General features: G+C 42.3%; 1 protein-coding gene across 4 annotated transcripts in view; it reads left to right on the top strand.

Moving 5' to 3' along the window:
• The window catches only part of FHIT (fragile histidine triad), a 553,711-nt gene that overhangs the window by 449,579 nt on the left and 78,698 nt on the right, over window positions 1–25,434 (top strand). For all 4 annotated transcript variants that reach the window (XM_027700943.1, XM_027700944.1, XM_027700946.1 and 1 more), the window contains one exon: window positions 17,715–17,783. In XM_027700943.1, coding sequence (XP_027556744.1) covers window positions 17,715–17,783 — 69 coding nt within the window. The remainder of the gene's footprint in view (window positions 1–17,714; window positions 17,784–25,434) is intronic.

The following is a 25,434-nucleotide window of genomic DNA, read 5'->3' as shown; positions in this document are numbered from 1 at the left end:
TCTTCTCCTGCTTTGCCTTTAAGTTGCTCGAGTGTCATATCTCTCATGCCTAGGAACTGCAGCTTTATGGCACTTTGGATTGGATAAACCCCCTTAGCTTTGAAATGTTAAATCCTTCAATTAGTTCGAGTTGAAGACTAAAGGCCAAACATTTCAAACGTTGGGCACCTGAAGTCGACAGGAGCTGCAGGCATTCATCACCTCAGAAAATCAAACCAATCATTTAGGGAGCTAAATTTAGATGCAGATACCTTGCTTTTGCCAGCCCAGTTTAATCACTGAGTCCTGTAGTATTACTCTGGATCTTATGGTTTTTTTCGTAGCCTTTTTAACTTTTGTTCTGTTTTCCTTTTCCTCCAGGAAAAGGCTGGAATTTACATTTAGATATTCATGTTATAATGTCCTCTCGACTCTCCCATCAAGTTGCTCCCTGACAAACAGATCTATCCCACTCCTTGTGCTAAAAGCAGCTATTATGTTCAGCAGTCTAAAGCCAAAGTAGGCCCTAAAAAATTGCTTAGAAAGGTCTACCTTAACCTACCAAAACCAAATGCTCATTTTACATTGTCTGGGTGAACCTGTGGCCTGTTTTTCTGTCATCAGCCACTATCCCTCCAAGATGTGCTTTCTGGTTCTCAAGTACATGTCTTCTGGTCAGGGTGGTCAAAAAAAATCTGCCTTTCTAAATCTTCCATTTGAAATTTATTTGGTTGCCATGAAAGCTATTACCCTACTCATTAGTTTTGACTTACTCCATACTTTTGAAGGAAATAAGGGATCAAATTAGGGTTGTGTAATTTGTACACCTGCTTTTAACTGCCTATACACATGAAAGGAATTGATTTCTCTAACTGGTTTTCTAGCTGAGTGAGGTAGCAGAAGAAGTATGGACAACTGAGCAACAGTGACTTGTGCAGATTTAGGTGCCCGAAAAAGTAAATCCACAAGCAAGGAGAGTTTTTAGAGATTTGTATTCATAAGGTGAAAAGCTTCTGAAAGAATGTAACAACTGTGGGACTAAAGTGCCTTTCCATTGCCATGATCTTCTGCTTCTGCTGATTGTGAATGCTGAAAGTCTGCTCTGCTTCCCCAGGGTCCTGATACGAAATTCATTGTCAGAACTGGAAAGGCAGAAAACTAGCAAAGACAAAACCCCAAACAAACAAAACTCTCAAACCCCCAAACAAAGAAAGGAGATTTCTTAATTATAGTTTACCCTAAGCAGATGTTAACAAGTCTATTTAAACCTTTACAGGCTGTAATCTGCTGCCGGCCTCCTGTCCTCATCTAAGTTGGCGTTTCCCTGATCAGCTAATTCTGCCCTGATTAGCATTTCAGAAATGCAGAGGTTTTGTCAATGACAGCTTCAGGAGCTGTTTTGGAATACCCCTTTGGATGGCTGGTTTTTGTGAGCTGCAGATTACAAAGGATGATTTCTCAGCCTACTCCATTATATTTATTCTGGCTTTGATTCGACGTGAGAAATGATTCCTGGCATTGAAATGCTCCTCAGTGTTGAACCCCACACAGTTGCACAGCCACTGGTTGGATGGTCTCAGCCTTGCTCATTATCCTGCTGCAGTCCCATCAAGACCCCACTGGCTCCCTGAGTCCTCATTCCTTGGAAGGACAGTACCTTTTCTCTGGGGAACAACCTCCTTTAAGAGACAAAGACAAGCTTTGTCTGTGCTTTCTGTCCTGTATCTCCCCACCTTTTCCCTCTTGTGGAGTGGGCAGGGATCTGATTCTCTGCTCGGAGAAGTACAAAATGGAGAGTTTGCTTCCTCATAGAAATACAGGCGGGGGGATTTCTTTAAGTTGTTTTCAAGTTCTTAAGAAAAGTTGGGAAAAAACTTCCCCTTAAAATGCCTGTTCAGATGAGGATTTTGGTGTAACTTAATTCAGTGGAGTTTGTTGGGTTTTTTTCTTTCTGGAGAAAGAAAGTCCTTTTTATCCCAGGCTATGTTTTGTGTGGTGCTTCCCCAAAGGCGTCTTCTTTCCTTGGACTTGCAAATATGGACTTCTTCCTTTCTCATGCCTAAGAATATGGAATATTTCATCCCCGTCTCCATCTTCTTATGCTCTCCTTGAGCCAATATAAGAATATTTTATGTCCCTGATAGTACCATGTGGTGCTTTCCCACACCTCCTGCTAAGAATCACTGTTGCTTGTGGCAGTTCTCCCTGGAGAATATATTCTTATCACCCGATAAGAACTTATTTTTCCAGAGTTATCATGGTTCTTTTAATATATATTGGTCTTTTTTCCTTTTCTGCAGCAGTAGCAAGGAGGTGTTTATTTGCTTGACTGAGTTCAGTATGATATAGAGGTAAATGTTCCTGGCAACTGAGGTACCAATGTAGGAGTCTGCATAGTGCTATTTTTAAGTTTGTCTTCATTTTACTTCTCTGAGATTAACGTCCTGTGATGATAGAAGATTTTTGATAAACAGGCATGGGGATTGATCCCAGTTGCTTTACAGTTTTGGATAGATTGAACTAGAAAATAATTCTCTGTGAAAAGGGCCTTGACGTGTCTCTAACATAATCAAAGAATAGCTTCTGAAGTGCCTAAACACCGTTTGGAAAAGACATATAGGTAGAAGTTTTCATGAGAGCTTAACATAGATGAAACAGGGTTTTCAGAACTGATTGGCAATAATGCAGGTGGCTAATTTCTTTGAAGTGTACTGAGCATTGAAGTGCTTTGAAAATCTGACAAGACGTGTTGATGTCAGTTGCTGCACGTTGCAGAGTGAGTTTAGAAATTTGGCTGTAAATTCAGATGTTTGATGATCTGGCTTAAGAGCAACAGTTACCAAAGATCAAAATAAACACACTTATTTTGGCCTTTTTTTCAGATGAGTTGTCTAAAGGAAAGCTCTTAAGTGAACATTTCTAATGGCTGAATTTGTGATTTGATTTTCAGAATATCACCTTGCACTCTAATTGTTACTTTGCACACCTTAAGTTCTGAAATACAGGCTAGTTCCGTTCATGTTGTTTAGCAGATTTTGATGTAGTAGGAATGCCAATGGCATCCACCCTCTAAGAGCATAGCTCTCACCTCAGCTTCCTCCACTGATTAATTTTTAAGCTGAAATTCAGTTTTATTTTTATGTTTACAGCCCGAGCTACAAGGTTTTGTATTTATTGCATTCTTAATCTGCTGAGATGCCGAGAGACTGCCATGGTATGATTCACACAGCTGAGGCTTTGCTTACTTGACTATGTCCAAATCATAGCAGCAAGGATCAAGCTCATCCCCGATGCACCTCCTGGAAGCAGGGGCCATTCTGCTGGGGAGCAAGTAGAGCTCGTTAGTTGTATCCCTATGTAATTCCTGTTGCTGCTGGTTATTGGAGAGTCAGAACTACAGCATCCAGAATAGGCCCCCAGGAGCGTTGCCCTTCACCTTCTAGAAACGTGGCCTCATTTAAAAACTCTCATCTCTGCTCCCCAGTCCTGTGGGCGGTGTTCTGGCTATAGGGGAGCACTGAGCTCCTGGTGCTGAAGAGACGAATGAGCAGTTGGCACCTCTTAAATTCAGGCCTTTGCTCCTGGTGAGCTAAAAGAAACCAAAGACTGATCTGGGGAGCTTCAGACTCTTGGAGATAACAGAAGGTTTGAGGGGAACTTTGGATCAAGTCCAGTCTTAGCTGACCCCATTTGCTTATTCCTAGGCAGCACATACTCTGAACATCCCTTGTTAGGAGTGCAGGCTCCATTTCTGGAGCAGCAGCTTCACACTGTACAACTAGCACCTTTTTTTTTTTTTTAAATGTGTAAGTGGCCTGAAATTTGGAGTGGCTAACTCTGCTAATTATATGAAACTCTTTAATGTGATGCTGGAGGTGTTAAACAATCGTACCTGCATTAAATATGCTGTGCTTATGCAAACGTGGTACACAGATTGCAAGTTTTAAAATTTATCAGGCAGACTAATTATTTAAATGTGAGCTATAGGTTACATAAATAAATAGCTCTCCCTCAGTAAATGGTAAGGTGTCATGGTGTTAGCCACGTGGTTTGTAGCAGAGTAGAATTAATGTTAACACTTCTGAGGCTTTCATTCTCTGATTACTAATTCTTTCGATGTTGGTAGATGAACTGAATTTATGAAAGTTTTGCCTGCCCTCTAGGTCCCTATTTTGTATTCCTGGTGCATTGCAGCCTGCTTTTGACTCTGGCAGCAATGTTGGATACTAAAACCACGGATAACTCAGGCTGCCTGCTCAGCTCGTGGAGTGAGGCAGATCCAGACCAAACTGGGGGCTTCCCCTGGGGCAAGATCTCCAGTCCCTCAGCTCCTGTAACCTGGTCCTTCAGCTACAGAAGCAGCCCAGTTGCAGTTAGCAGTATTTATATCATAGAGAAATGACATAGAATTGCATATACCAAAAAAAGGGAGATCACTCTGGTAATGAACAAGGAATTTGCCAAGGTGAGCTCCTCTCTTTTTGCTGTTATTGGTATGCTGCAGGAAAGATGCATGTGTGTTCACACAGAGGCACAAAGTGATAATATGCTGCCTGCAACTTTTCAGGATGGTTTCTGAGTGCAGAGTTATGAAAGCTCCAGAAAATCTTATATGAGAAAAACTGCTCTAGCTAGTCAGAGAGAGTTTCATTAAAGTTTCTTGCTGTTATTAGTTTTAAATTCACTTACGTCTGCTTCAGTTTCATTTCTGGAGGCACCTGCTCTGGTGCTTTTCTGGCAGAAACAACTGCAGAGGGTGGGGAGTGTTAAGTGACAGGTTGTATATTCCTCCTCAGTCTCCTAGAGTTGGTTTCTTTTTTTTCCTCCAGTCGTGCTAATTCACACCCAGCTTTTAAAACGAAACTTGAGCGGGCATCCTTCCCATCTGCCCCAATTCCCACTCCTTCTTTTCTGCTGCACCAGCCCAGTCGCCTGATTTCACAGAACTGGAAACTGGGTGAGTGTTTCACTCTTCATTTAAAGGGAATCTGTGGGTCTAATGCTGCAACCTTCAGTGGCTGATCTGCCGAACTGCGGGAAGGTGCTGAGGAAATCGCTCAGCACTTCATGGCATGTGCTCAGCCATTCCCAGACTCCCAGCCCAGGCACTGCTCTCCTGCAGCACTGCTTTGCATGGGGGCCTTTGCCCATCTGTTTCACGGTGGATTTAGGAGGAGGATCCCGGTTTCATGGCAGTCATTCAGCAGCAATATCTGCATTGCAATGTCTCCAGTGGAAGCAATCGGATCAACTCAGTTAGTGCAAGGGATTAAAAGAAGCCAGATGCTCTCTTAATGGACAAGCATAAGGCGAAGTTGCAAACTTGGCCTTCTGGGGAAATTGAAAGCAGTTTAGTTCAGGTTCAGCTTAAAGGGTTGGGAAAGAAATTGTCTATTAGTGTCAAACCAGGCCGACAGTGCACCCACACCGAGCTCGCAGATGCTCTGTGCCCACCAGGCAGAGCCGCCCGTTAACCTGCTGGTGATGTGGGGGCAGCACTTCCCCCACAGCCTTCCTCAGCCTTGTGGAGCCACAATCTGGAGGTGCCTGAGCAGCTTCTCCCAAGACCAGCTCTCAGACTGGTGCAGACAGGGCACATCTGTACGATGTGGTCTGTTTGGTCTGAGCCAGACTCTGCAGAGCTGCTGTTTGCGTCTCATCCCAGAAGCACAGGGCTGGAAGGGGAGTAAGGGCAGGATTTGATCACCTTAGCAACCCCTTGAAATCACTCCTGGAGAACACATTGCACCTGGTTTAGGCTAAACAAATCCTTTCCCCGCCCTCAGAGAAGAGAGACAGAGGGAGGCAGGTTGTGAGCCTGAGTTATAAGCGGCTCTCAGCTCTGATCCCAGGACAGCAGATCAGCATTCCAGGCTGATGATGGAACTGTGCTGTAACCTCTCACAGGTAACCTTTGTGTTCAGTGAAAACCCAGGTTGCTCTGCTAGTCTTTTCCTAGTCCATGGAAAGGGAAAAGACACTCATAGCAACCTCAGCTCCTTCTGTTTTCATTTCATTCTATGAGCAGCCACTGCTGAATCATGAGACTGCTGTTAGGGCACAGTTTCAAGCCCTGCATAAAGTTACAATGTTTAAATTTATTTAAATTCCTTCACTACTAAATATTTCCTAGAAGAACTTCTTTCTTTCTTTCTTTCTTTCTTCCTTTCTTTCTTTCTTTGAGCAGTTTTTATATTGCCAAGGTGTTGAGGTGCAAGCATGGAAAGCCATATAAATAAGACCAAGCCAGCTGCACAGGTTTTGCACACTTTAATTAAGTTGTAGGGCTTCAAATGAATTTGGCTCCAGTTTCTGATGCTTCCATGCCCTGTATTCTGTTCCAGTGTGGATGTTAAATCATGCAGAAATGGAGCGTGACCTAACTTTCATGTCAGTTGATCTGGCTGTAGCTGTTTTTGTGTAACTAATTTAAAAAGATTGATTGTTGGTTAATTACATTAATGAACTGAACCAACATGGGCACAGACCAGAGCTCAGCAGTCTCCTAAACAGTCATTAAGAATAGACATCTATCTTTTCACCTGCTTGTACAGCCTCCTGTTGGGTGGCAGAGTGTGTGGAATTGTAATTCTGAAGGTTAAATGACTTAGGGACATAATCACAGACTGTTCACCTCTGCTACCCTTCTGCCCATATGGCCCTGCTCGTCACAGTCAAAGTCCATTTGGACAAACTGTCTGTTGAAAGGTCTCCAGGACAGCAAGTCTGCTGGTTTCAGCTGGGTTCCTGGCAAACGCCAGCGTGCATCACAAATCCACCAGAGTTCCCTGTTGAAAGGATTTTGTGGATTTAAACAATTTTGAAATAACTTCTTTCCCAATGAGGGTAATTCATGCTTATCAAGGTGAAAGTGTACTAAGCAGAACAGTTCACTCTTCTCTCTGGCCAGCTCATGAATATGAAGAAAGACTAAATCAATAATACATTTCTGTAATTAAATTGGTAAGTTAAAACAATCGAGTCCTTGTTTTAGCAAACAGTCAATGGAAGATGCATTTCTGTGTTTGTCAGAAATGGCCTTGCAGCCATTCACCACATTTAGGTGGGAGCTGTGCAAATGGTGCACAGCCCACACCAGGGCTCACAAAAGAAGTACTTTGAGAAGTTAAAAAAAAGTTTGAGACAGGAACATTGGTGTCTTTTCTAACCTGGTTTCAAAATATTACACAGTGAATAAAGGCAAGGGAATGTATCTTATTTTATTGTGAAGTTTGTGGACATACTGTTATGTGTCCATTGCCATTATGAGCACATCTGCTTCCCAGATTTCACCAAATCACGAAGGACTTAAGGTGAAGTATGTAAGAGTGTTGTCACTGGCTTGAGCAGAAAGAGAACTGGAGTAGGGCTGGATTTTGTGAAAGATGGTAAGAAAAATCCTAGTTATTTGGGAAGGCAAGAATGAAAGTACTTTTGCACTGGTGGCCTGGGAGAATGTTAGCTTGTACAGGTTGTTGTCTCTTCAAAGGTGTCGGTGCTGCTACCATGGTGCTCTGCCAGGCCTGAACCCACAACCATTGCAGGGATTTCAGTCCCTTTTGGGTCATGTTGTAGGTGCCCTATGAAGTCTGATTTTCAAGGAGACTGCTTTCATGAAACCATTTTGTATCCCAAATTCAACAGTGAGTGAGGGAAGTAAGTCAAAGAAAATGACCTGCAGTCATATGCTATATGCTGAAAATCTGCTTTCTTGATTCTCAGCTCCCTCACTGGTATGCCATTGAAATGGTTTGAGGTAACAAGGGAGAAGGTGGGGTTTTTGGAGGCTGGTACTGCTTCCCCATTGTCCCAGAGATATCTGTGTACTGTTGAGGGGTGAACAGCTGAGCAGCTGCATAAGGGATTTCAGGCATTGGTTCATGACACCTTAAATTACGTTAAATGAGAGGTGAAGAAGTTGTGAAATGACACATATGCAAATGATGTTAAATTATGGTTTTATGTAAGATCTTCTGTTTCAACCTAATTGAAAGACGGAGGCCACTGCTGCAGGAGGAAATTACGAAAAAAAACTATTCTGAAACATAAAAGTGTTTCTGATCAAGTAAAATTCTGTTTCTGTTGAATGTTTTATTTTGTTCGAGTCACATAAATTACCACCTTTGAAATACTAAAACTCCCACAATCAGCTTTTTATAACAGAAAATAATTTACATTTAAAAGGTTTAACTGAAGCAGCTAAACCTTAGTGATGAATGTGCACATTCGACAGTAAAACAGGGAAACAGCCCATGTTTTGGAGCCCATAGCTGCTATATATAATTTTAATATTATAAAGAACTAAATACAGTCTAGTGAGTGCTGTAGGTATGCACAGAGATATTTGCTAGTTCTTGGGAAATGTATTCTTAAGGGTATAAAATGCCTCAGTACTGACACAGAGCCTTGGAAATCTCCTTTAGCACTGATAGATACTGTGATGAGCAGCACTGTGGCTTGAATGCATTTCATTCTCTGCAGGAAGTTACGAGCTTGGTCACATTACCGTCACCAGAAACCATTTCTTTCTCCTTGCAGTAGCACCTCTCTTCCATCTTGTGGTGGGTTTGCCCTGGCTGGATGCCAAGTACCCACCAAAGTCCCTCTATCACTCCCCTCCTCAGCTGGACAGGGGAGAGAAAATAAATAGAAAGGCTTGTGGGTCACAGTAAGGACAGGGAAAGATCACTCACCAATTACCCTCATGGGCAAAACAGACCTCAATTGGGATAATTAGTTTAATTTATTACCAATTAAATCAGAGTAGGGTAATGAAAAATAAAATCTTAAAAACCACCTTTCTCCCACCCCTCCTTTTTCCTTGGGCTCAGCTTCAGTCCTGATTCCCCCCCCAAAACCTTGCCACAGCAACCCAGTACACATCTTTAACTAATTAAAGGGGAGACAGAGACAGTATTTTAATTATGCAGGAAGCGTGTTATGATTCTAGAAGAGGTTGCAATGGTTGTCTAAAAAGGCCACAAAATAGCCACAAAAGTTAGAGACAATGATTTCCCTCTCAGAATAAGACTAACTGGTATGTAAGGCTTGTCTTCCCCCTGCCACATCCATTCCTGATTTATCTTCTCTTCTTCTCCTCTACTCCCTGCATTAAAGGGGGAGTGGGCCATTGCTGCTATAATGCTCTTATTCCCTGCTAGTGCAGAGAAGATATATTTCAGTTTTATGCTCTCCTCAAATGTACTCAGACATATGGAAGAAATATCTTACAGGTGTTTGTATCATTGCAGATACTCCAGAGAATTAAAAACCCTCTGTATTCCAACAACAATCTTTCCCTCGACCTTAGTGTACTTTATATCTCAGCTGGGAGGCTGAGTCCTGCCATTACTGGAGTCAGTAAGAAAATGGGTGGAAGTTTCAGCAAAATGGGGATGAGACCCTGGATATTAATTATGGGGCTGTAGGGCCCCGTTGTGGGAGAAGCTGTACACAACTTTGTACAGAGCAGCACTCAGCACACTCTGAGGCAGCCGGATGTTTCTTGACATCTCCAAGATTTGCCTGGGGATTTGATCCTTCCTCTCATTAATATCAGAAAGTAAATTAGTGTTATATTGCCCTTCATATCAGACCTTTCAAGGGTCTCCCATCCTTTTAATTTAGACTGGGTCTCTGTGGGGAAAGCCCAGTAATAACACACCGGTGTGATGATTAGTAAGCACATTCTACATAATTACAGTGTTGGCATCTCAGGGGGGAAATGAAAGTTTGTGCTGTCCCTTTAACGGGACAATTTGATAATCCTCTTAGCATTTTCTCTTTTGGCTGATAATATTTCACACAATTTTACTTTGTAAAATATTCCTAAAGGGAGGCTTAAGCAATAATGCAGAGATTATGGAAATGACTCTCATTAAGTATAGGGAGAGACTTCGGCAAAGCCGTGAACTGCTTCAAAACGTGTAACCCCCATTAGGAGCTTCATTTAAATGTTTATTCACAGAGCAGTAAATGTTTATTATAGAACACTTTATTGAAACATAAATTAAAGAACCCTAATTATACATATCACAAGCATTCAAACAATATACATTTATCAAGACTTAAGTAAAGATCAGAGGTGAGGGGAAATGCAATTTCTTTTCATTTGCGTCTCAGCAACACCAAATTTGCACAAAAACACCTGGGCAAAGACACATGACCTCAAGGCAGGTGCTCTCCAGCTGTCCCTAAGCATGCACCACCTTCCTGACTAACTTTGGAGGTTCCTTTGTTGGTCTGTGCATCACCCTTTCCATCCATAAAATGGCTGGAGGCTGCCAGGGTTTCAGGTTGGTTTTGCAGTTCTTTGGTATTCAGGGAATAGAAGATGCTGTGCAGGTCTCACAGTGCTCTGATCATTGTGTCACTGATGCATAATGCAGGAAACACAGTGTAGCAATTTCCCCATCACGGTCCTTGGTTGGACCGAGGTGTTCTTCCTGCTGATTCCCAGAGAACAGTGGTTGATGCCCCTGCAGGTCTGCCCATCCCATCCACTGTAGGTGCAGGGGAGGGGATGGACACTGAATAAGGGCAGGTAGGAGGAGTTGGTGGTGGTCCTTGGCCTGAACCATGTGTGGACTCTCATTCCTAGAGTCAGGAAATACCCAATTCAGAAGCACCATCCTACCTTTATGTCTGTTTAGTTTATTCATTTGCTGCATTTCAGAGGATCTCTTAAGAGGTGTCCAAGAGAGGTATATTTGGATCAACACCTCCAACAAACATGCTTGTTTCCTTCGTTATTATGCCACTTTTCTTAGGTTTGGGGCTGAGAGGAAGGTGTTAACTAAAGTTGCCTTCAGCCATGGAACTTATAGCTACAGATCTCAAGCAGGTTTAAAAATCTTTCTGTCCTTGTTTTCATTAGGTGAACATCCCCTTTCTAGCTCATCTGCAGCTCATGTCTTTAAAACTTCATAGCAGTTGACCTATGCATTATTTATTGAGAATGCTGAATCTGCACATTTCTCAATCTACATGTTTGAAGATGTACTCTGCTGCAAGTCCCCCACTTGGTTTGGTTTCTGATATATTTGCAAATTCTCCCCATTTTGCTGCTTTCCAAAGTACATGTTTTCTGTGCTGAGCAAGTGTCTTGATACTTACTCTTGCAGAGGCAAATCCATGGCATAAATGTTGGTGGGGATCATTGCAAAGCTTTAATTTTCCTCCTAGTTGTATGTGTACAGCACAGTGAGATGTGGATGTACACAAGTGTCTCCTGAAAGGGCCCTCACGCTCCTGCACATGGACAACCTCGGTGACCTTCTCTCCCAAGACTTGTTCCAGTTTCTCGTTTTCTCTCTTTGTACTCACATTTTCGATTCCCAAAATTTTGACTGCTTTCTTTGTTCTTTCAGTAGCTTCAATCCTCCCTGTTCTCCAGTGGCTCTTCTAGTCCATTCCCAATGCACTTCTCTGATGTTTCCTCTGCTGCTGCCCTGGGCTTTCTGAGACAGATGTGGATTTCCCTGTCGTTCCCTTCCAAGCACCTCTCTGTCCCTCTGCACATCCTGCTCTCCAGTCTGCCAGTCTGTGCTGCTCCTTTCCACCTGTGTCACATCCTTATGGTTCTCATGATGGCAGGAAGGCAAACCTCAGCTTTGTGTTTTAACAAACCAGAGCCAAAGCAAAGGTGTTAGAAGTGTGTGTGAGTCTGTGCAGCCTCCTTGTGTTTGGAGCAATCCTCACCTCCAGCATGGCAGAGCTGCCCTCCGGTGAGGAGACGCTGTGTGTCTGTGTCTGTACAGCCTCATGCATGAGAATTTAGGGAAGCTGGAAAGGAAAGTGCTGATTCCTAGAAATGGGGCATTTTTGAAGAAAATAAATTATTTCAGGAAGTTTCTGGTCATGTTTTATTGTTTTATAAAAATTAGGTCCTTTAAAATGGTCTGTCTTTGTGTAATTTATAACTCCTGGAAATGGGAATAAAAATAGTTTCAATTCTGGCAATAATTTTGAAGGCTATGAAAACTGAGTGTTTTCATTGACCAAAACCCTTTCTTTTCCTAGTGTTGGATAGAACTTCTTTATTTTTAATTTGTTACTCCATCCCAACCCAATACAGGACTCGGAAAAGCATCAAGAACTCATAAATACTCAGTGAATAGGAATTGCTTTCCCATGAAGATGTCTTTACCAGGGCCTGCAGGTCAAGGGCCCTGGAAATGGGCTTTCATTGCCTAGAAAGAGCGACTGTACCAAGTGTGCCTGTGTCTGGGTGACGCGCTGGATTTTCGGGGACAGCAGAGGGAGCGCTTTCTGTTAACGAGCTGTGGATATACAGGCAGGGCTTTCCATGGAATAATTTTGTAACAGGGATAATTGAGCAGTTAATCAAGAATAGCAAACAAGGGCTCCATGGAAGCCCAGTTTACAGGGAGGACAAAATTGCCCTATTTTTCACGTGGCTATCTCTGTATTATGGTTGATTTTCTTTATCGCCCACTAACAGTCTTACTTGGAGAATGGTTATTAGTTTGGAATTTCTACAGTTAATCTGGTAGTTTAGAAGAAGCATTATCACAGGCTCCTGTAGGAAGCCCATGTCTCTGTAATGGACAAGGGACTTAGCAGCAAGCAAGGTCTTATCTGAAAACCACCATCCTTTTTTCCAGCAAACTGGCTGATGGAGGTCTCCTGGCTAGTAAGTCTTGCTGCCTGCAGCCACTAATGCCCTTCCTACCCTTCCTCCTGCCTGAATACAACAGCAGCAGGGACATTGGTGTTTACTCTTCCTGGCTCTGATGTCCCTCTGTGACCCAGATCACGGCCTTTCCTGGCCTTGCTGCACCACAAGACCATGGAAGCCCACGACTGCCAAGCTTCATCTCCATAGTAAGAATGAAAAGTAACAAGGAAAAGGATGAAGGTGCTGAAAGGCATCTGGGTTTTCTGTGTGAAGGCACAGCTCAGCCACGTATTGCTTTTGCAGGTGTAAGGGGGAACAGCCCTTCCTCTGCCAAGTTTTTGGCAGCACCCATGTCCTCAGGGTTGCGTGACCCTTTGCCAGTTTTTATGTATTCATCCTACAGCCACATTTATTGCTAATAGACCCTGGGTGTGTGCTGAGGAGCTCTTGTACAGGCTATTATCTCCCTTTCTGCTGGAAGCTGAGCTTTGTTGCTCTGCTAACCAGCACAGCAGCTGAGTGAACACAACATAATTTTCATGAATTATTGCAGGCAACATCCATGTCCTCCCCAGTGTTGTGTGGCAGGGTCATCTGCTCTTCGCTATTCTGGTCTACCCAGGAAATCTCCTTCACTGTCTATTTTTGTCTAGTATTTTCACTTTACATCCAGTGCAGTGGTGACACATTGGTTATTCGACCATAATTCAGTATATAAACCCAGCCGTAACCAGGAACATTGCTTTCTGCATGGCCTTGAGTGCTGGAGCAGAACTCACCTTACCTGAATGTGTGTTTTTCCAACAACTCACAGGCTCCAGTTTTTTTGGCTGAGACTTTTCTGAGCATTCTGCAGCCCTGGTTCACTGGAGAGCGGTGTTAGATGTGTAATGCCCGTGCTGTGGCTGGATTTTGGCAGTTGTGGGATGAGCGTGCTCCGGAGTGCCCACAGACAACCCCTTGCTCCCACAGTCCTGATGGGAATGCTGCAGGGCTCGAGCAGAGCATCCTCTCGCTGTAGTGGGAGGTCAGAGACATCACACACTGGCTCTGGCTCGTGAGTTTCCCGTGGCACTACAGATTTGTTCCTTGCAGTCCGTTTTCTAATGGTCTTGTCATTCTGGGTATAAAGGTCTTGATTTGCATCATGTGATAGTTCTCACTGTGAGGAGTTTCTCAAACTGAGATTTTATTTATAATGTGGCAGCCACCAGGAAGCAGAGGGAGCTGTAGTCCCAGCCATAGAAAACTATCAGTCTAATCATTTCAATTTTGAACATCCTATAAAATTCAGCTCCCACAGCCTCCTCCCAGCTACTGCTGTTCTGGACATCCCTGGCTGGAAATCTTGTCCCCGGTTTCAGAAGCATCTCATGGGGCTCAGGCATCTGTAACTCACATGGTGTCTCCCACCTGGGGACATACTGCTGTGTCCTCATGTTGTCACATCCAGTGTCCCTGTATCCTGTGACCCCACTCACTGTCCTCCATCAGTGCCTGGCAAGAGGAGGGAACGGAGCTAATGCTTAGCAGTGCAAGCGTGTGTCTGCATTTTTCTACCCTGGTGTGGGTGATATTGATTGGTCCATTAATGTAAATGTCTTGGCTGTTGTATGTTGCTTTTCTTGCTTATTAATCAAAATAATGCAAAATGAGGGGAAAGCAATTCTTTAGGAAAAAAATGAAATGCCATCAACAGTGATTGAATACAGCCCGCTGGAATGTGATGGGGCTGCCTGCCGCCCACCAGGCAAGAGGTTACCCACAATAATGGGGAAAAAAAACCCTGAAATGCTTTATTTTGATAATTTTGGGCAATGTTTAGATTTTTTTGTCTTCAAGCAGTGAAGATTTGCCTAAATCTCTTTGTTTGTTTTAAAAAAAATGCCACCCAATATTTTGTTTATATTTACTGACACATTTCAGTCAACTGCAAATGTGGGGGTTTTTGGGTGCTGCAGGTTTTTGTTTTGCCTGGAAAACAAAATGGAAGGAAGCAACTTTAATTTGCAGGCACCTTGAAGTTATTTTTGCTACTGCCAGCTGGGGAGACCTCCCTGTAGCCAGCAGTGGATGCAAAACACTGAGACATGTACATAACGTGAATACTCCTGCTGAACCAATTCACACATTGAAAATCAAGCTGGTGCTTAAGTGCCTTGGTGGATTGAGGCTTTATCAGTAACAAATAGTACTAAGGAGTAAAAATGATCAATTAAAGAACTCCTAATGAATCCAAATATCAGCCTCTCTGAGTTGGGAAGGCCAGAAGCTGAAAGGCAGATTAGAAAAGGTGTGAAATCCCCTTGTTCAGTGTTTCTGACTACCTGGTAGCCACTGCTCTGTGCTGCTTCTATTTCTTGGTAAAGCTGAAGAGAAGGAAATGACTTGAGATACTATTGCTGATCCTATTTGTTTCTATTACACAAACAGTGGGGAGAATCCAGATATTTATTTATGTTTCATGCACAGAAGGGAGGGGGGGGAAAAAAAAAGGTGTCTGGAAAAAATTGCTTTCTTTTAAATTGATCGTTCTTACCTCAAACCTTGGGAATATTCATTTGTTTTCTGATACAGTTGATGGATTTTGCTGTGCAGCCCGGCAGTGTGTGAGAACATAATGCATGTAGTAAAGGTGACTAACCCCTGAGAATGTCCCCACTGATGCCAAGTGGCCCATATGCTGTCATAAAGTCTTTTTTTTTCTTTTTTTTTTTCACGCCGATCACATAAGCCCATTTTGGGTAGAAGATCACATTAGGCTCATTCATTACCTGCTGTGCTGGTCTGTGCATCTGCAGTGCAGCATCTCTGCACTGAGCTTTGGACTGAGTGTTTTCTGAGATTCTAAATTGTCATGGGTGTACAGATCTTCTCCTATTTGCATCCTGGAACATTCTGCAACAGAGATAAAAATTACTCTTAAAGGTGACTAAACTTCTGGGGAATGTGGTTGTTGATAGCTAATGTTAGATTTCATATATATCGTCAAGAGAAATTCCTGCAAATTGATATTTGTAGCAAAACTATCATTCCTTGTAGCAGAAAAGAAAGAAAATGACTGTCAGATGAACTGACTCTGCTTTTATGAATAAATTTAAAATCTAATGAGAACCGTGTGAGAAACAGGTGTGAGACTGTAGTGAAATTTTACAGCACCACTGCAAATTTTAATCTTCACTTTTATTTTTCTTGAAAGTCTGTCCAAAAGCAAAATTTCAGGCCTAGGGCTACCGAAGACCATCTTTAAAGTTGCCTTGTGATTTTGAGCAATGCATCATGAGAGCAGTGATGTTCAGATGATACATTGCACTCATACATCACAGGAGCACTTTCGCTCTCATGATATATTAGTATAATACACTATCAGAACACTATCACTGATGTATTACTCAAAAACACAGTTTCTGACCCTCAAGAATCACCCTCATCTCTAGGCTGAATACACTGAAAGCTGTGGATAATGATAAGAAATCACATATTTGGTTTCTAGGGTAAAGCTGAGGAGAAAAAAAAGTGTGGTATTCGGCATATTTCATTAACTGAGACATCCTTGTGATTTCATTTTATTCACTGAGCAGATGTTTTTGTGGATTGAAGCTAACACAATATAGGTGTGTTTGAATTTTCTTACAAATAGCCCAATAAAATCTTTTTCATTTCAAATTTCATTATAGACTTAAGCCATGTTTTGAGAATGTTTCAATGAGGTGCAGGAATTTCAGCTGATTTCTACATCATCAAATTGAATCAGGTGCAAGCTATCTAAATTCTATGCAAACCATTTGGTTCTGTTTCTGATGCACTTTTTTTCTTTCTTTCCTTTTTTTTTTTTTTAAGAATTTAGTCACCATCTAAAAAGATCTGGAGATCCATAAATGTGATCTGCCACTCAGATTATTTGCTGCCTCTCCTCATTGAGGTGTTGGGGTTTTTTTTTCCCTGAAGAATTGTTCTTAGTTGTTGTTTTTCCTTTTCTCCAAAGAGAGTGAAAGAGAAAGGAAAAAAGGTAAAAGAATGCTTTGCAATGTAGGAGCTGAACTTACTGCAGAGAAGCAGATGGATGAGTGTTTGTTTGATTTCCTAGTAGAGTTTGAGTCTTGAGGATCTTGAATTACCCTTCCTTTATGGTATAAAGAGAGTGTCAGGAAAAAAAATGGTAATAGTAATAATATAACATCAAGGTGGCAAGTCATATATTTGTGTTCCTGTCCACAGTGTTGTTTGTTTTCCCCATATTTCATCAGCACTTGTGACAAAAATACTTCGCCCTCACCTCCTTCCCATGCTGGGTAACCCAAAGCTGCCTGTGCAGCTCACAGTCCTCAGCTCTGCTGCCCCCTGAGCCATGGCCCTGCCATCAGGAGAGGGATGCTTATGCTTCAGGCTCTGAAAAACTGGACTGATAATCCTTGTGCCTCGCAGGTTTGGGGCCACCTGGTGCTCTGGAGTCCATGTCCCTGCAGGGGTGTGTCCCCAGCACGTGCTGTCTACCCCTGGGGACTTCAGTTTGTTGTATTCAGGCTGCAGCCACCTGGGAGAAAGTCAAAGCATTTACCCTTTTTAACCTTGTGAAAGGCTGTGCTGCACAGCCTGGGGAGTGTCCTGTTCTATCAGCCTTTCTACCTGCGTGGTCTCTGTGGTGTCCCCTGGGCTCCTCTGTCCCCCGGGCTGTGAGCACAGCCCTGAGCCCAGGCTGCCCGCACGAGCCCTCCGCCACATCCCATCAGCAGCACCTTCTTGTCGGTTCTGAAGACACCACACGCATCTCTCCAAGGGACGTTGTCATTGCAAACCTCTGGCTAAATACGTCTCTGACTGACAACTATGAATAATTCCACAGAGCCTCTAAACTTCCCAGCGTTTCACTCTGCAGCTCATATAATACAGCAGAGCTGCTTTCTCATGTTTTTCATCTTTTATATTCTCCAAAGAGTCGAGATACAGTTATGGACCAGGTTAATGTGTTTTCCTCTGAAAATAATGCTGTGGGAGCCTGTGCGTGGTTACTTGTGTGTGTTGAGAATGCTGCTGACAATCCAGAAAACAAAGTCATGAACCTGATAATCACCATTATTTTCTTTCACGTTTTCAGCATGTCCATGTCCATGTGCTTCCAAGGAGGGCTGGAGACTTCAGCAGGAATGATGATGTCTACGAGGAGGTAAGGGTTAGACTTTATTTCTTCTACAGAGTTGGTTTTGCTGTTAGTAAATCACCTTAATGATCGAGGCTCTGCCTTGGGTGGAGGTAGTTAATGGGGTGTCAGTGTGTTTATTACTTGCAAAGACCTATACTGGGATTTTCTTGTGAGCTCACTCTCTGAGGAAGGATACCATTGACACCTTTGGTACTTCAGTCTGTCACTGCACACAGAGCAAGGTGACATCTCTACAAATAGTTGTGTTCTCTTATTTTGAGGGCTCAGGGAAAAAGAATGACCACATGGTTAGCCTGGCATGCAGAGACTGTGTCCTACGCCAGCTGCTAACCTGGGGTGCCAAACCTCCCCCTCCCAACAAGAAAAAACACAGGTGGCTTGTTATAACTCAACCACAAATTGCCTTCTGGCCTGATTTTTGTGGGGCTCTGCTCAGGTCTGGACAAATCACATTGTAGCCCCAGATATGAAAACTAAAGGGCAACTATGCATATGGATCTGCCTGTGTGCAGATTGTACGGCAGAGCTGGGTGTTGAGCTGTTCCAGTGTGACTGAATTACTAGCTTTTGTTTAAATGAACAATTGTACTGGCATTACAAAAAGTTTTTCCCAGCTTGACAGCTGTCACAATGATTCTATGAAAAAGTCTCTCTATTGTTAAATTTACGGATTGTTCTTAGTGGTTTTGGTAGAATCCTCTATCTGAAATATGACATCTCCTTATCCTTCTGAAAGTAATTAATATAAACTTGTTCAGTGCTACTGCAATACTATCTGCTTGAAGGAGAATTCATGACATTTTCTGCTTTTGTATTTTTGCCTTTGTCATATATGCATGATGGCAACTCCCCACTCACAAAGAAATGGTAGCGTAATTTAAAGTTTTTCAATTACTTAAATATGCAAAAATGGTGGAAAAAAGTTTATTACTGACAGTTACATGATGTGTAGTGCCTGGGAACCCTAAGGTAAAACCTTATAATGAAACAGCTGGGCAAGGAGATCCCATGGAAATAAAGGATGGCCATCTTGTCTGCTGCTATGGTTAAAGGCATTGAGTGAGACAACCTGACAGTTAACACCAAAAGGGTTGTCAGGTATTGGAACAGGCTTTTCAGGGAAGTGGTGGCTTCACCACCCCTGTAGGTATTTAAAGAATGTGTATTTGTGGCTCTCAAGGACAGGGGTTAGTGGTGAGCTTGGCAGTGCTGGGTTAATGGTGGATTCAATGATCTTACAGGTGTTTTCCACCTAAATGATTCTATGATTTTTCCTTTTCACGTGTGTTAAGCAGTTTTCCATGCTGTACTACCCCACAAAACCTGTTTCTATTTTTGTCGTGTTTACAATTCCATTTGCTTCTTGTTTAACACATTTATTTCTCCCTTGTTATAGCTAAACAGAAACAGGCAAAACTCTGTTAATGAACTGCACTGTATCTTTAGTGTTGTTAAATGCAAAAGGGTGACAAATTGGTGAAAAATATTTTTTTATCTTGTCATTTTCAGTTATAGCAATTGTAGGTGTTGCTTTTAGCAGACATAGGAAGCATAAATATTTAGACACAGATGTGATAATATATCTTTTGCAGCCTCAGAGTCTAACCAGCTATTCTTGAACACCAGAGAGCTAACTTATGCTTTTGTACAGACTGTAGCTGAAGAAAGATTCCTTTTTTTTTAGGATGCCAGGGAAACAAAAACACATTTGCTGCTATAAAAAGTTTGTTGTGAAGTTCTGTCACTGGCTGCATTGGAGGATGGAGGGATTTAAGCAATTTGCTATGATAAGTGAATAAAGCTATTCTGAAAAACGTGAAAGGGACAAATTATTAAAAGTAAAGCTGTCTTTGGAAAATTATTTGAAGTTTATATGAATACAGGAAAAATCTTTTGATATAATGCATCTCTGTGTTATACCAAGAAATCATATCCCTTTGTCAAGGAGATACTTTAAAAGATTTAGGAATATATGTGAATCATGGTGGGGCAAAATCTGTGAGGCATTAAGTACCATTAGGTGAGATGTGGGTTCTGGAGAGAGCTTTAAATGCATTGTCCATCCCAAACCTGTTTATAAACACTTCATTTCCATGTATTTGAGTGACAGGTGGTGTTGTAGTTTAGGCAGCAAAGACCAGCTTCCAGCATTATCCCAGCATCCTTTTCTTTGTAATATGTGATGTGGAGGCTGCTCAGCCTCCCTCAAACATTTTATGTAATTGTAAAGTGCACCCAGGCTAAATTCTGGATGTTGTGGTGCCTGGTTTAACTACTACAGCTAAAGGCTTTACAGCTACTGGGAATAATTTTCACAGGCTCTGGGTCTCGGCTCTGGCTCCACATGTCTGTTGCAAACCCCTTTCTATCTGTAAATGCCTTTGAGCTCTCCAAGCTCTGCAGTTGTCATCTGTATATGCTCGGCAGATTGCTGATAAATCCCATTGCTCTGAGTGTCTGACAGTGAAAGGAATGCCCAGATGTTGAGACATCAGCCCTCTCAAGAGACTTCTAGAGTTGAGACAGCTAGAAAGTACTTGCAGTCTCTTACTGTGTGCTTAATTTCTCCCAGTTGGTATTGGAGTGACCACTCATCTGATGGAAAAGACAGAAAAAAGCATATCAGGTTAATCCCTGCTTAATCTGTTTATTGGGATCTGATATCTTCAGGCTTTGGGCTGTGAAGCTCTGACACAGCCGTGTCTAAAGCAACTTTTAAGTGTAAAGAGCATAATTAAAGGTAAGGTATTCTTAGCACTTGTATTTTAATAAGGTTTCTGATAGACACAAATGTCCGCTGATTTCTGAATGTATTTTAGAATTATAGTACTGGAATATTAATTGTAGAAGGGGTAAAAGAGGAGCTGACACTTATTCCTCAGCACCATCTCTAAGGCATTCTTGGTAGAATTCATCACTTAATATTTTAGGATTCTCTGTACCTCAGTGCATATGAAAGAAGTTACTGTGTGATTTTTCTAAGATACAAAGAGAATAATTAATAGTGAAAAATACATCTGCATTGAATGTTTTAGATGTATTTCCTCTGCATCTTTGCAGGGCTGTTTCTTGAGAGGGTATTTCCTGGGAAGTGTCATCTCTCTACCCTCTGGGCTCACTGTAGTGGAAAGCTAAAGCTACAGTTTATCAGTTCTTACATTTTTCTGCAGTTGTTTGAAGCCTAATCGTGCAAGTGTGCACATGCCAAAGTTAAATTGGTCTTATAGGGTTTCTTTTATGGAATCAGGCCCTTCGTGTTTTACTGTTTCTGGATTACTTTTCCCATCTTACATCTTGAGTAGTTCTTATTCATTAATCAAATTTATTTCTTGGACAGCAAAACTTTAGCAGCTAAATATTAGGAGAATGTTCATTAGAATAACTCTTTATATCCCTATGTTTTCTGTTTGGTTTGAAATAGATTAATATTTTACATTTATTCTTAAAAGCCTCCTCTCAAGTAATTGCTTGCTATCATGACAGCATGTAGCAGTGACTGATAAGAATTTTTATGACTCCAGAACATCTTTACTGTAGAACAGGTCCCTGTGTTGTTGCAGTCAGCACAAGTACTGCAGAGTTGTTGGAGGTCATCATGTCCAAGGCATTCAAGAACATTATCCTGAAATGTCTCAGCAGTTTCAGGCATTTTTGGGCAGCCCTCATTCAGTGAGTGTTTGAAAAGTCCATAGCACAGCCTGTCCCTGGTCTCCACTGAGTGGTTAGCCATTACTGCAATATAAATAACATTCATCATCCTTTAGGTTGGCAGGTAATAGCTGTACTGGGCCAGAGAGTATGGGGCTTTCTCAGAAAGGAAGACTCAATCAAAAGTCTGCACTACTGTTATGAGCGCTGACCTCAATAAGTTAATTTTGAGGCTGACAGACTCAGATGGGCAGCCTGGTCTCTCAGTGAAACCCTGAGCAGCCCTGGCATGCAGTGGTGTGTTTTGTGGTGCTCACCCCTGTTCCTCCCCAAATCCTGGGTTTCACTTGGTGGTTGCAGCCTGCTGTAACAGATGCAGCTGCCTTGGTGATGCAAATCCAGGGCTGTGCATGCAGAGGCAAGAGTGCCCTGCCCCTCACGATCTTTGCTTTCATGCCCATCTCATCTTCTTGCCTGTCTTCAGTTCCCAGGCTAGACTGTAGAGCACTGGAAAAGGGGAAAGCATGATGGAGAGAGGTTAACCCAAAGCCCTGTGTCTCCTTCCCCTGGCTGCCTGCCAGACCTGCATCATGGACCTCTTGTAATGAGCCTGAGTGAAACTTCCTAATATGAATTCTTCAGTAATTTAAAAGATGTTGTAAAACACAGAAGCCAGCAAAAGAATTCACTTCATGCTGTCCTCCTTCCCCTCCGGCATTCAGGCAAGCGGCGAGAGACTCACTTAGGAAGAGATATTTTGACTTAGTGATCTCACTCAGCACGTTATGTTAAATCATTTCAGCAAGAATACCTATTAGTAATCATTTCCAATTCCAGGGAGGATGAAGGAGGCATTTTGGCATATGACTCGAGAACCTGCTGGGCTGTTTCTTCAGGCTGGCAAAACAGGGTAACTGTGGCGAATTCAGAAGTTTAGTCAAACAAGCCTGAAGTTTAATTCTCCCTGAGTGGCTTTGACTGTGACATGCCATCACTCCGACCTGCAGACAGGTTCCTGCGTGCAGCTGGGCACAGAGCCTGGCTGAGGGCTTGAAACCTGCACAGCTGCACTGAACTGTTTGGGCTGCTTCCTACTTAAAGATAAGGTATAAAATGAAAAGATAAATAAGCCCTAATCCAGGTCCTGCTAGACAAAATGGAAAGATGCCCAAAGGCTTCTGTGAGCATTGGATTGAACTATTCATGAAAATTAATGGCATGCAGAGCTAATAGGCTGTTCCTTGGCCTCAGAATTATACTGTACCTTCTGGGAACATATTGTAGCCTGATGGTAGATCAGTCTGCTGCATCTGAATTCCCTTGGGCCAGACCTTGCTCTTTGCACCCTGCATGGGTAAACCCATGGAAAGGGACAGAAGCAGCACAGAATCTAAGTAGTTTTGTGGGTTCTTTTTTAAAACTCTGGTTTTCCCAGCTACAAATTTTATTTCCCAATCTTCTTCTGATGCAGCAGCAAATAAATTCTTTCCAGTAGGCTCTGGATTTTATCCTGGTCTTGCCAATGTTGGTCTTTCTGACTGTGAGCATCAGAGGAGGTTCTGCTGGCCAAGGAGTGTGAGCCTTTCCCAGTTGCTTCCTGAGTCTTGCGATATTATAGCGACTCCAGCAGGGCAAGCCAGATTAACTGTGTGTGAATATTTCTGGCTGGGAGTATTGCTGTCAAAGCTAGAAATGTGCAAATCATTATGGTTTGTATGTGGTAGCTGAATGGACAAAAAGTCATTTTGAGTTGACCTGAAACAATTCTTTATTTTTTCCATCAAATACATTTTCTTTTTGTTTTTAGCAGGATGATGTGTTTTTGGCACCATGATATGTTATCTGATTATGATTTGAAAGCCCCTGGATAATGCTGGCACGCCAGCATATTATTCCATGTCTTCAACCTACATAAGGCAAAACTGACAGATTTGTTAGTAGGGCCCAGCAGGAATAGTGGGAGACATCTATAGTCATGTATATCTCCCTAGATGGAGATCCCACTGTTTGTGATATTTTCTGCCTTTTCCAACCCTGTGAGGCATTTCCTAATTTGGCACCTGAAATCTTTGAGATCTTCCTGTATTCTGCGTGCATTGCTGCACTTATTTTAAGATAGCAGGATATCATAATCAGATCTGATTAAGAGCCATTTCATTCACTGTGGTATCTTCCATCAGATCTAGAGAAATGGAAACAACTCAGGTATAGGAATTAATTAGAAGTGGTTAGAAGTGTTCCCGTTAAGGCAGCCATCTCATGATCACACACATGCCCTTTACACCTAGGCTTTGTCTGGAAGGCAATGTACATTTGGCATTTTACATATTGAGTAGCCTCATTGCCCTCTAGTCCACCTGTCTCTCTGCATTCCATCACTGCTCCTGATGCTCCTTACCCTTTCCTCCCTCGAGGTTTCTACAATCACTTTCCTCGCAGGTAAAAAGTAGCTTCTAGAAATCACTTACATTTATTTAATCTATAACATAGGAGAGGCAAATTTTTGTGGCCATTTCAAAGGATCTCATGGCCCCCTCTGTAGGATGTTTACCTTGTTTAGCTCATGGAGTATTTGCTCTGTTGTGCCCTTGATGGTAGTTCACTGGCAAGTGACTTAGTGACAAAGAGCCTCCAACGAAGGAAGAGTTGCTGATAAGAGGATTAAAGTGAACATGGTCTCTCAGGCCTGTTCACACTGTCAATCCTTGGACTTGCTTAGCTGTTCAGGAGCTTCTTGTGTATTCCCAGTCCCTAGGTAAAACTGTCTCCAGATCTCTGCTTATCCTTTGAGGCAGTGTAAGCTGAATCCCTGCTGGTGGGGAGAACATGCCCCGTTAGTATCCTAGATACTCAGCTTTTTGGAATTGATGATATGGAAAGCAGACAAGCCCATCAGGGAACTGCCATTTTCCAAGGAGAGATTTTTCTTCTCTGAACTAAAATGTTGCCTTAAACTTCATATTAACTGCTCCCTTGTCTTCTCTTTAAGGCTCAGGATATGGGAGCAGGTAGTTGGTAAGCCACAAACCCAATCACACTGAAATCCAGTGCACTGCACAACAGATGACTTCAGCAATTTGTTCTGCCAGTAGCAAGAATTTGGAGAGTCCTTTCTCAATCCATAGGACTGATCTAAGTCTCAGTGATCGAACCCTCTGACCCACCTGCAGCTGGGTGGAGATGCTTTGGTTTTAGCTTGTGATCCCACAACAATACAACTCTTTGTACCCTGTAATTCGGGTCGGTTCCTTTATCTGCTATCTTGCAAATGTGGATCACAATGTTTTGAGGGATCAGCTTTGTACAGTGGAGGTTCAAGGACCAGGTACCTGGGAAGTGATTGTCTTAGAGGAGACACCACCTGAGCTGGTTGTCACTGGCAGTTTTGTTGGCTCACCCAGCACTGAATCAGCAGCTTCAGTGATTCAGCTGCAATGGTACCTGTTGCTTTCTACATATGGCTTTTGTAAATTAAGGGGGAGGTGTATTAGTGAAACCAAGCGTTCTTCCTAGTGGAGAAGGAAAGAAGAGTCTGATGGGAGGGGTTTACCAATATCTACAAGGTCAAGTTAATTTATTTTTTGAGTCCAAAGGGTGAAAAAACCTATAGATATGAGAAATAAGCTTTCCAGATAAGTGCTTGTGTTCTGGTGTTGTTTGTTTTGTGGGTGGGAAAAAAAAAAAGGTATGCTTTCTTTTTCCTTTATATATTTGCCCAGTTTTCCTTCTTTCTTTCTTTTTTCTTTTTTTTTTCTTCTGGGGAAATAAAAAAACCTCAGCGCACACAGGCAAGTCTCCATTTTGTGCATTTAAAACAGTAGTTAAACATTTCAGTGCCAAAGAGAGATCAAACCCCATTCTATACCATTAGTGCCATATGTTAAAAACTATTTAATGTGCATAAAAAACAAAGGTAGAAAATTATTTTAGGCTTAATACTGCAGGAGTATGCTTCCCTTTCCCTTCACTTTCCCTCCTTTTTGAGGCATTTGCTCAGTTTTTTCTT

The sequence above is a fragment of the Neopelma chrysocephalum genome, unplaced genomic scaffold, assembly GCF_003984885.1.
Source record: "Neopelma chrysocephalum unplaced genomic scaffold, ASM398488v2 Primary Assembly neopelma1_147, whole genome shotgun sequence".
Classification (NCBI taxonomy): domain Eukaryota; kingdom Metazoa; phylum Chordata; class Aves; order Passeriformes; family Pipridae; genus Neopelma; species Neopelma chrysocephalum.
The sequence above is the reverse complement of the archived record's forward strand: the minus strand, read 5'-3'. Positions and strand labels throughout refer to the sequence as shown.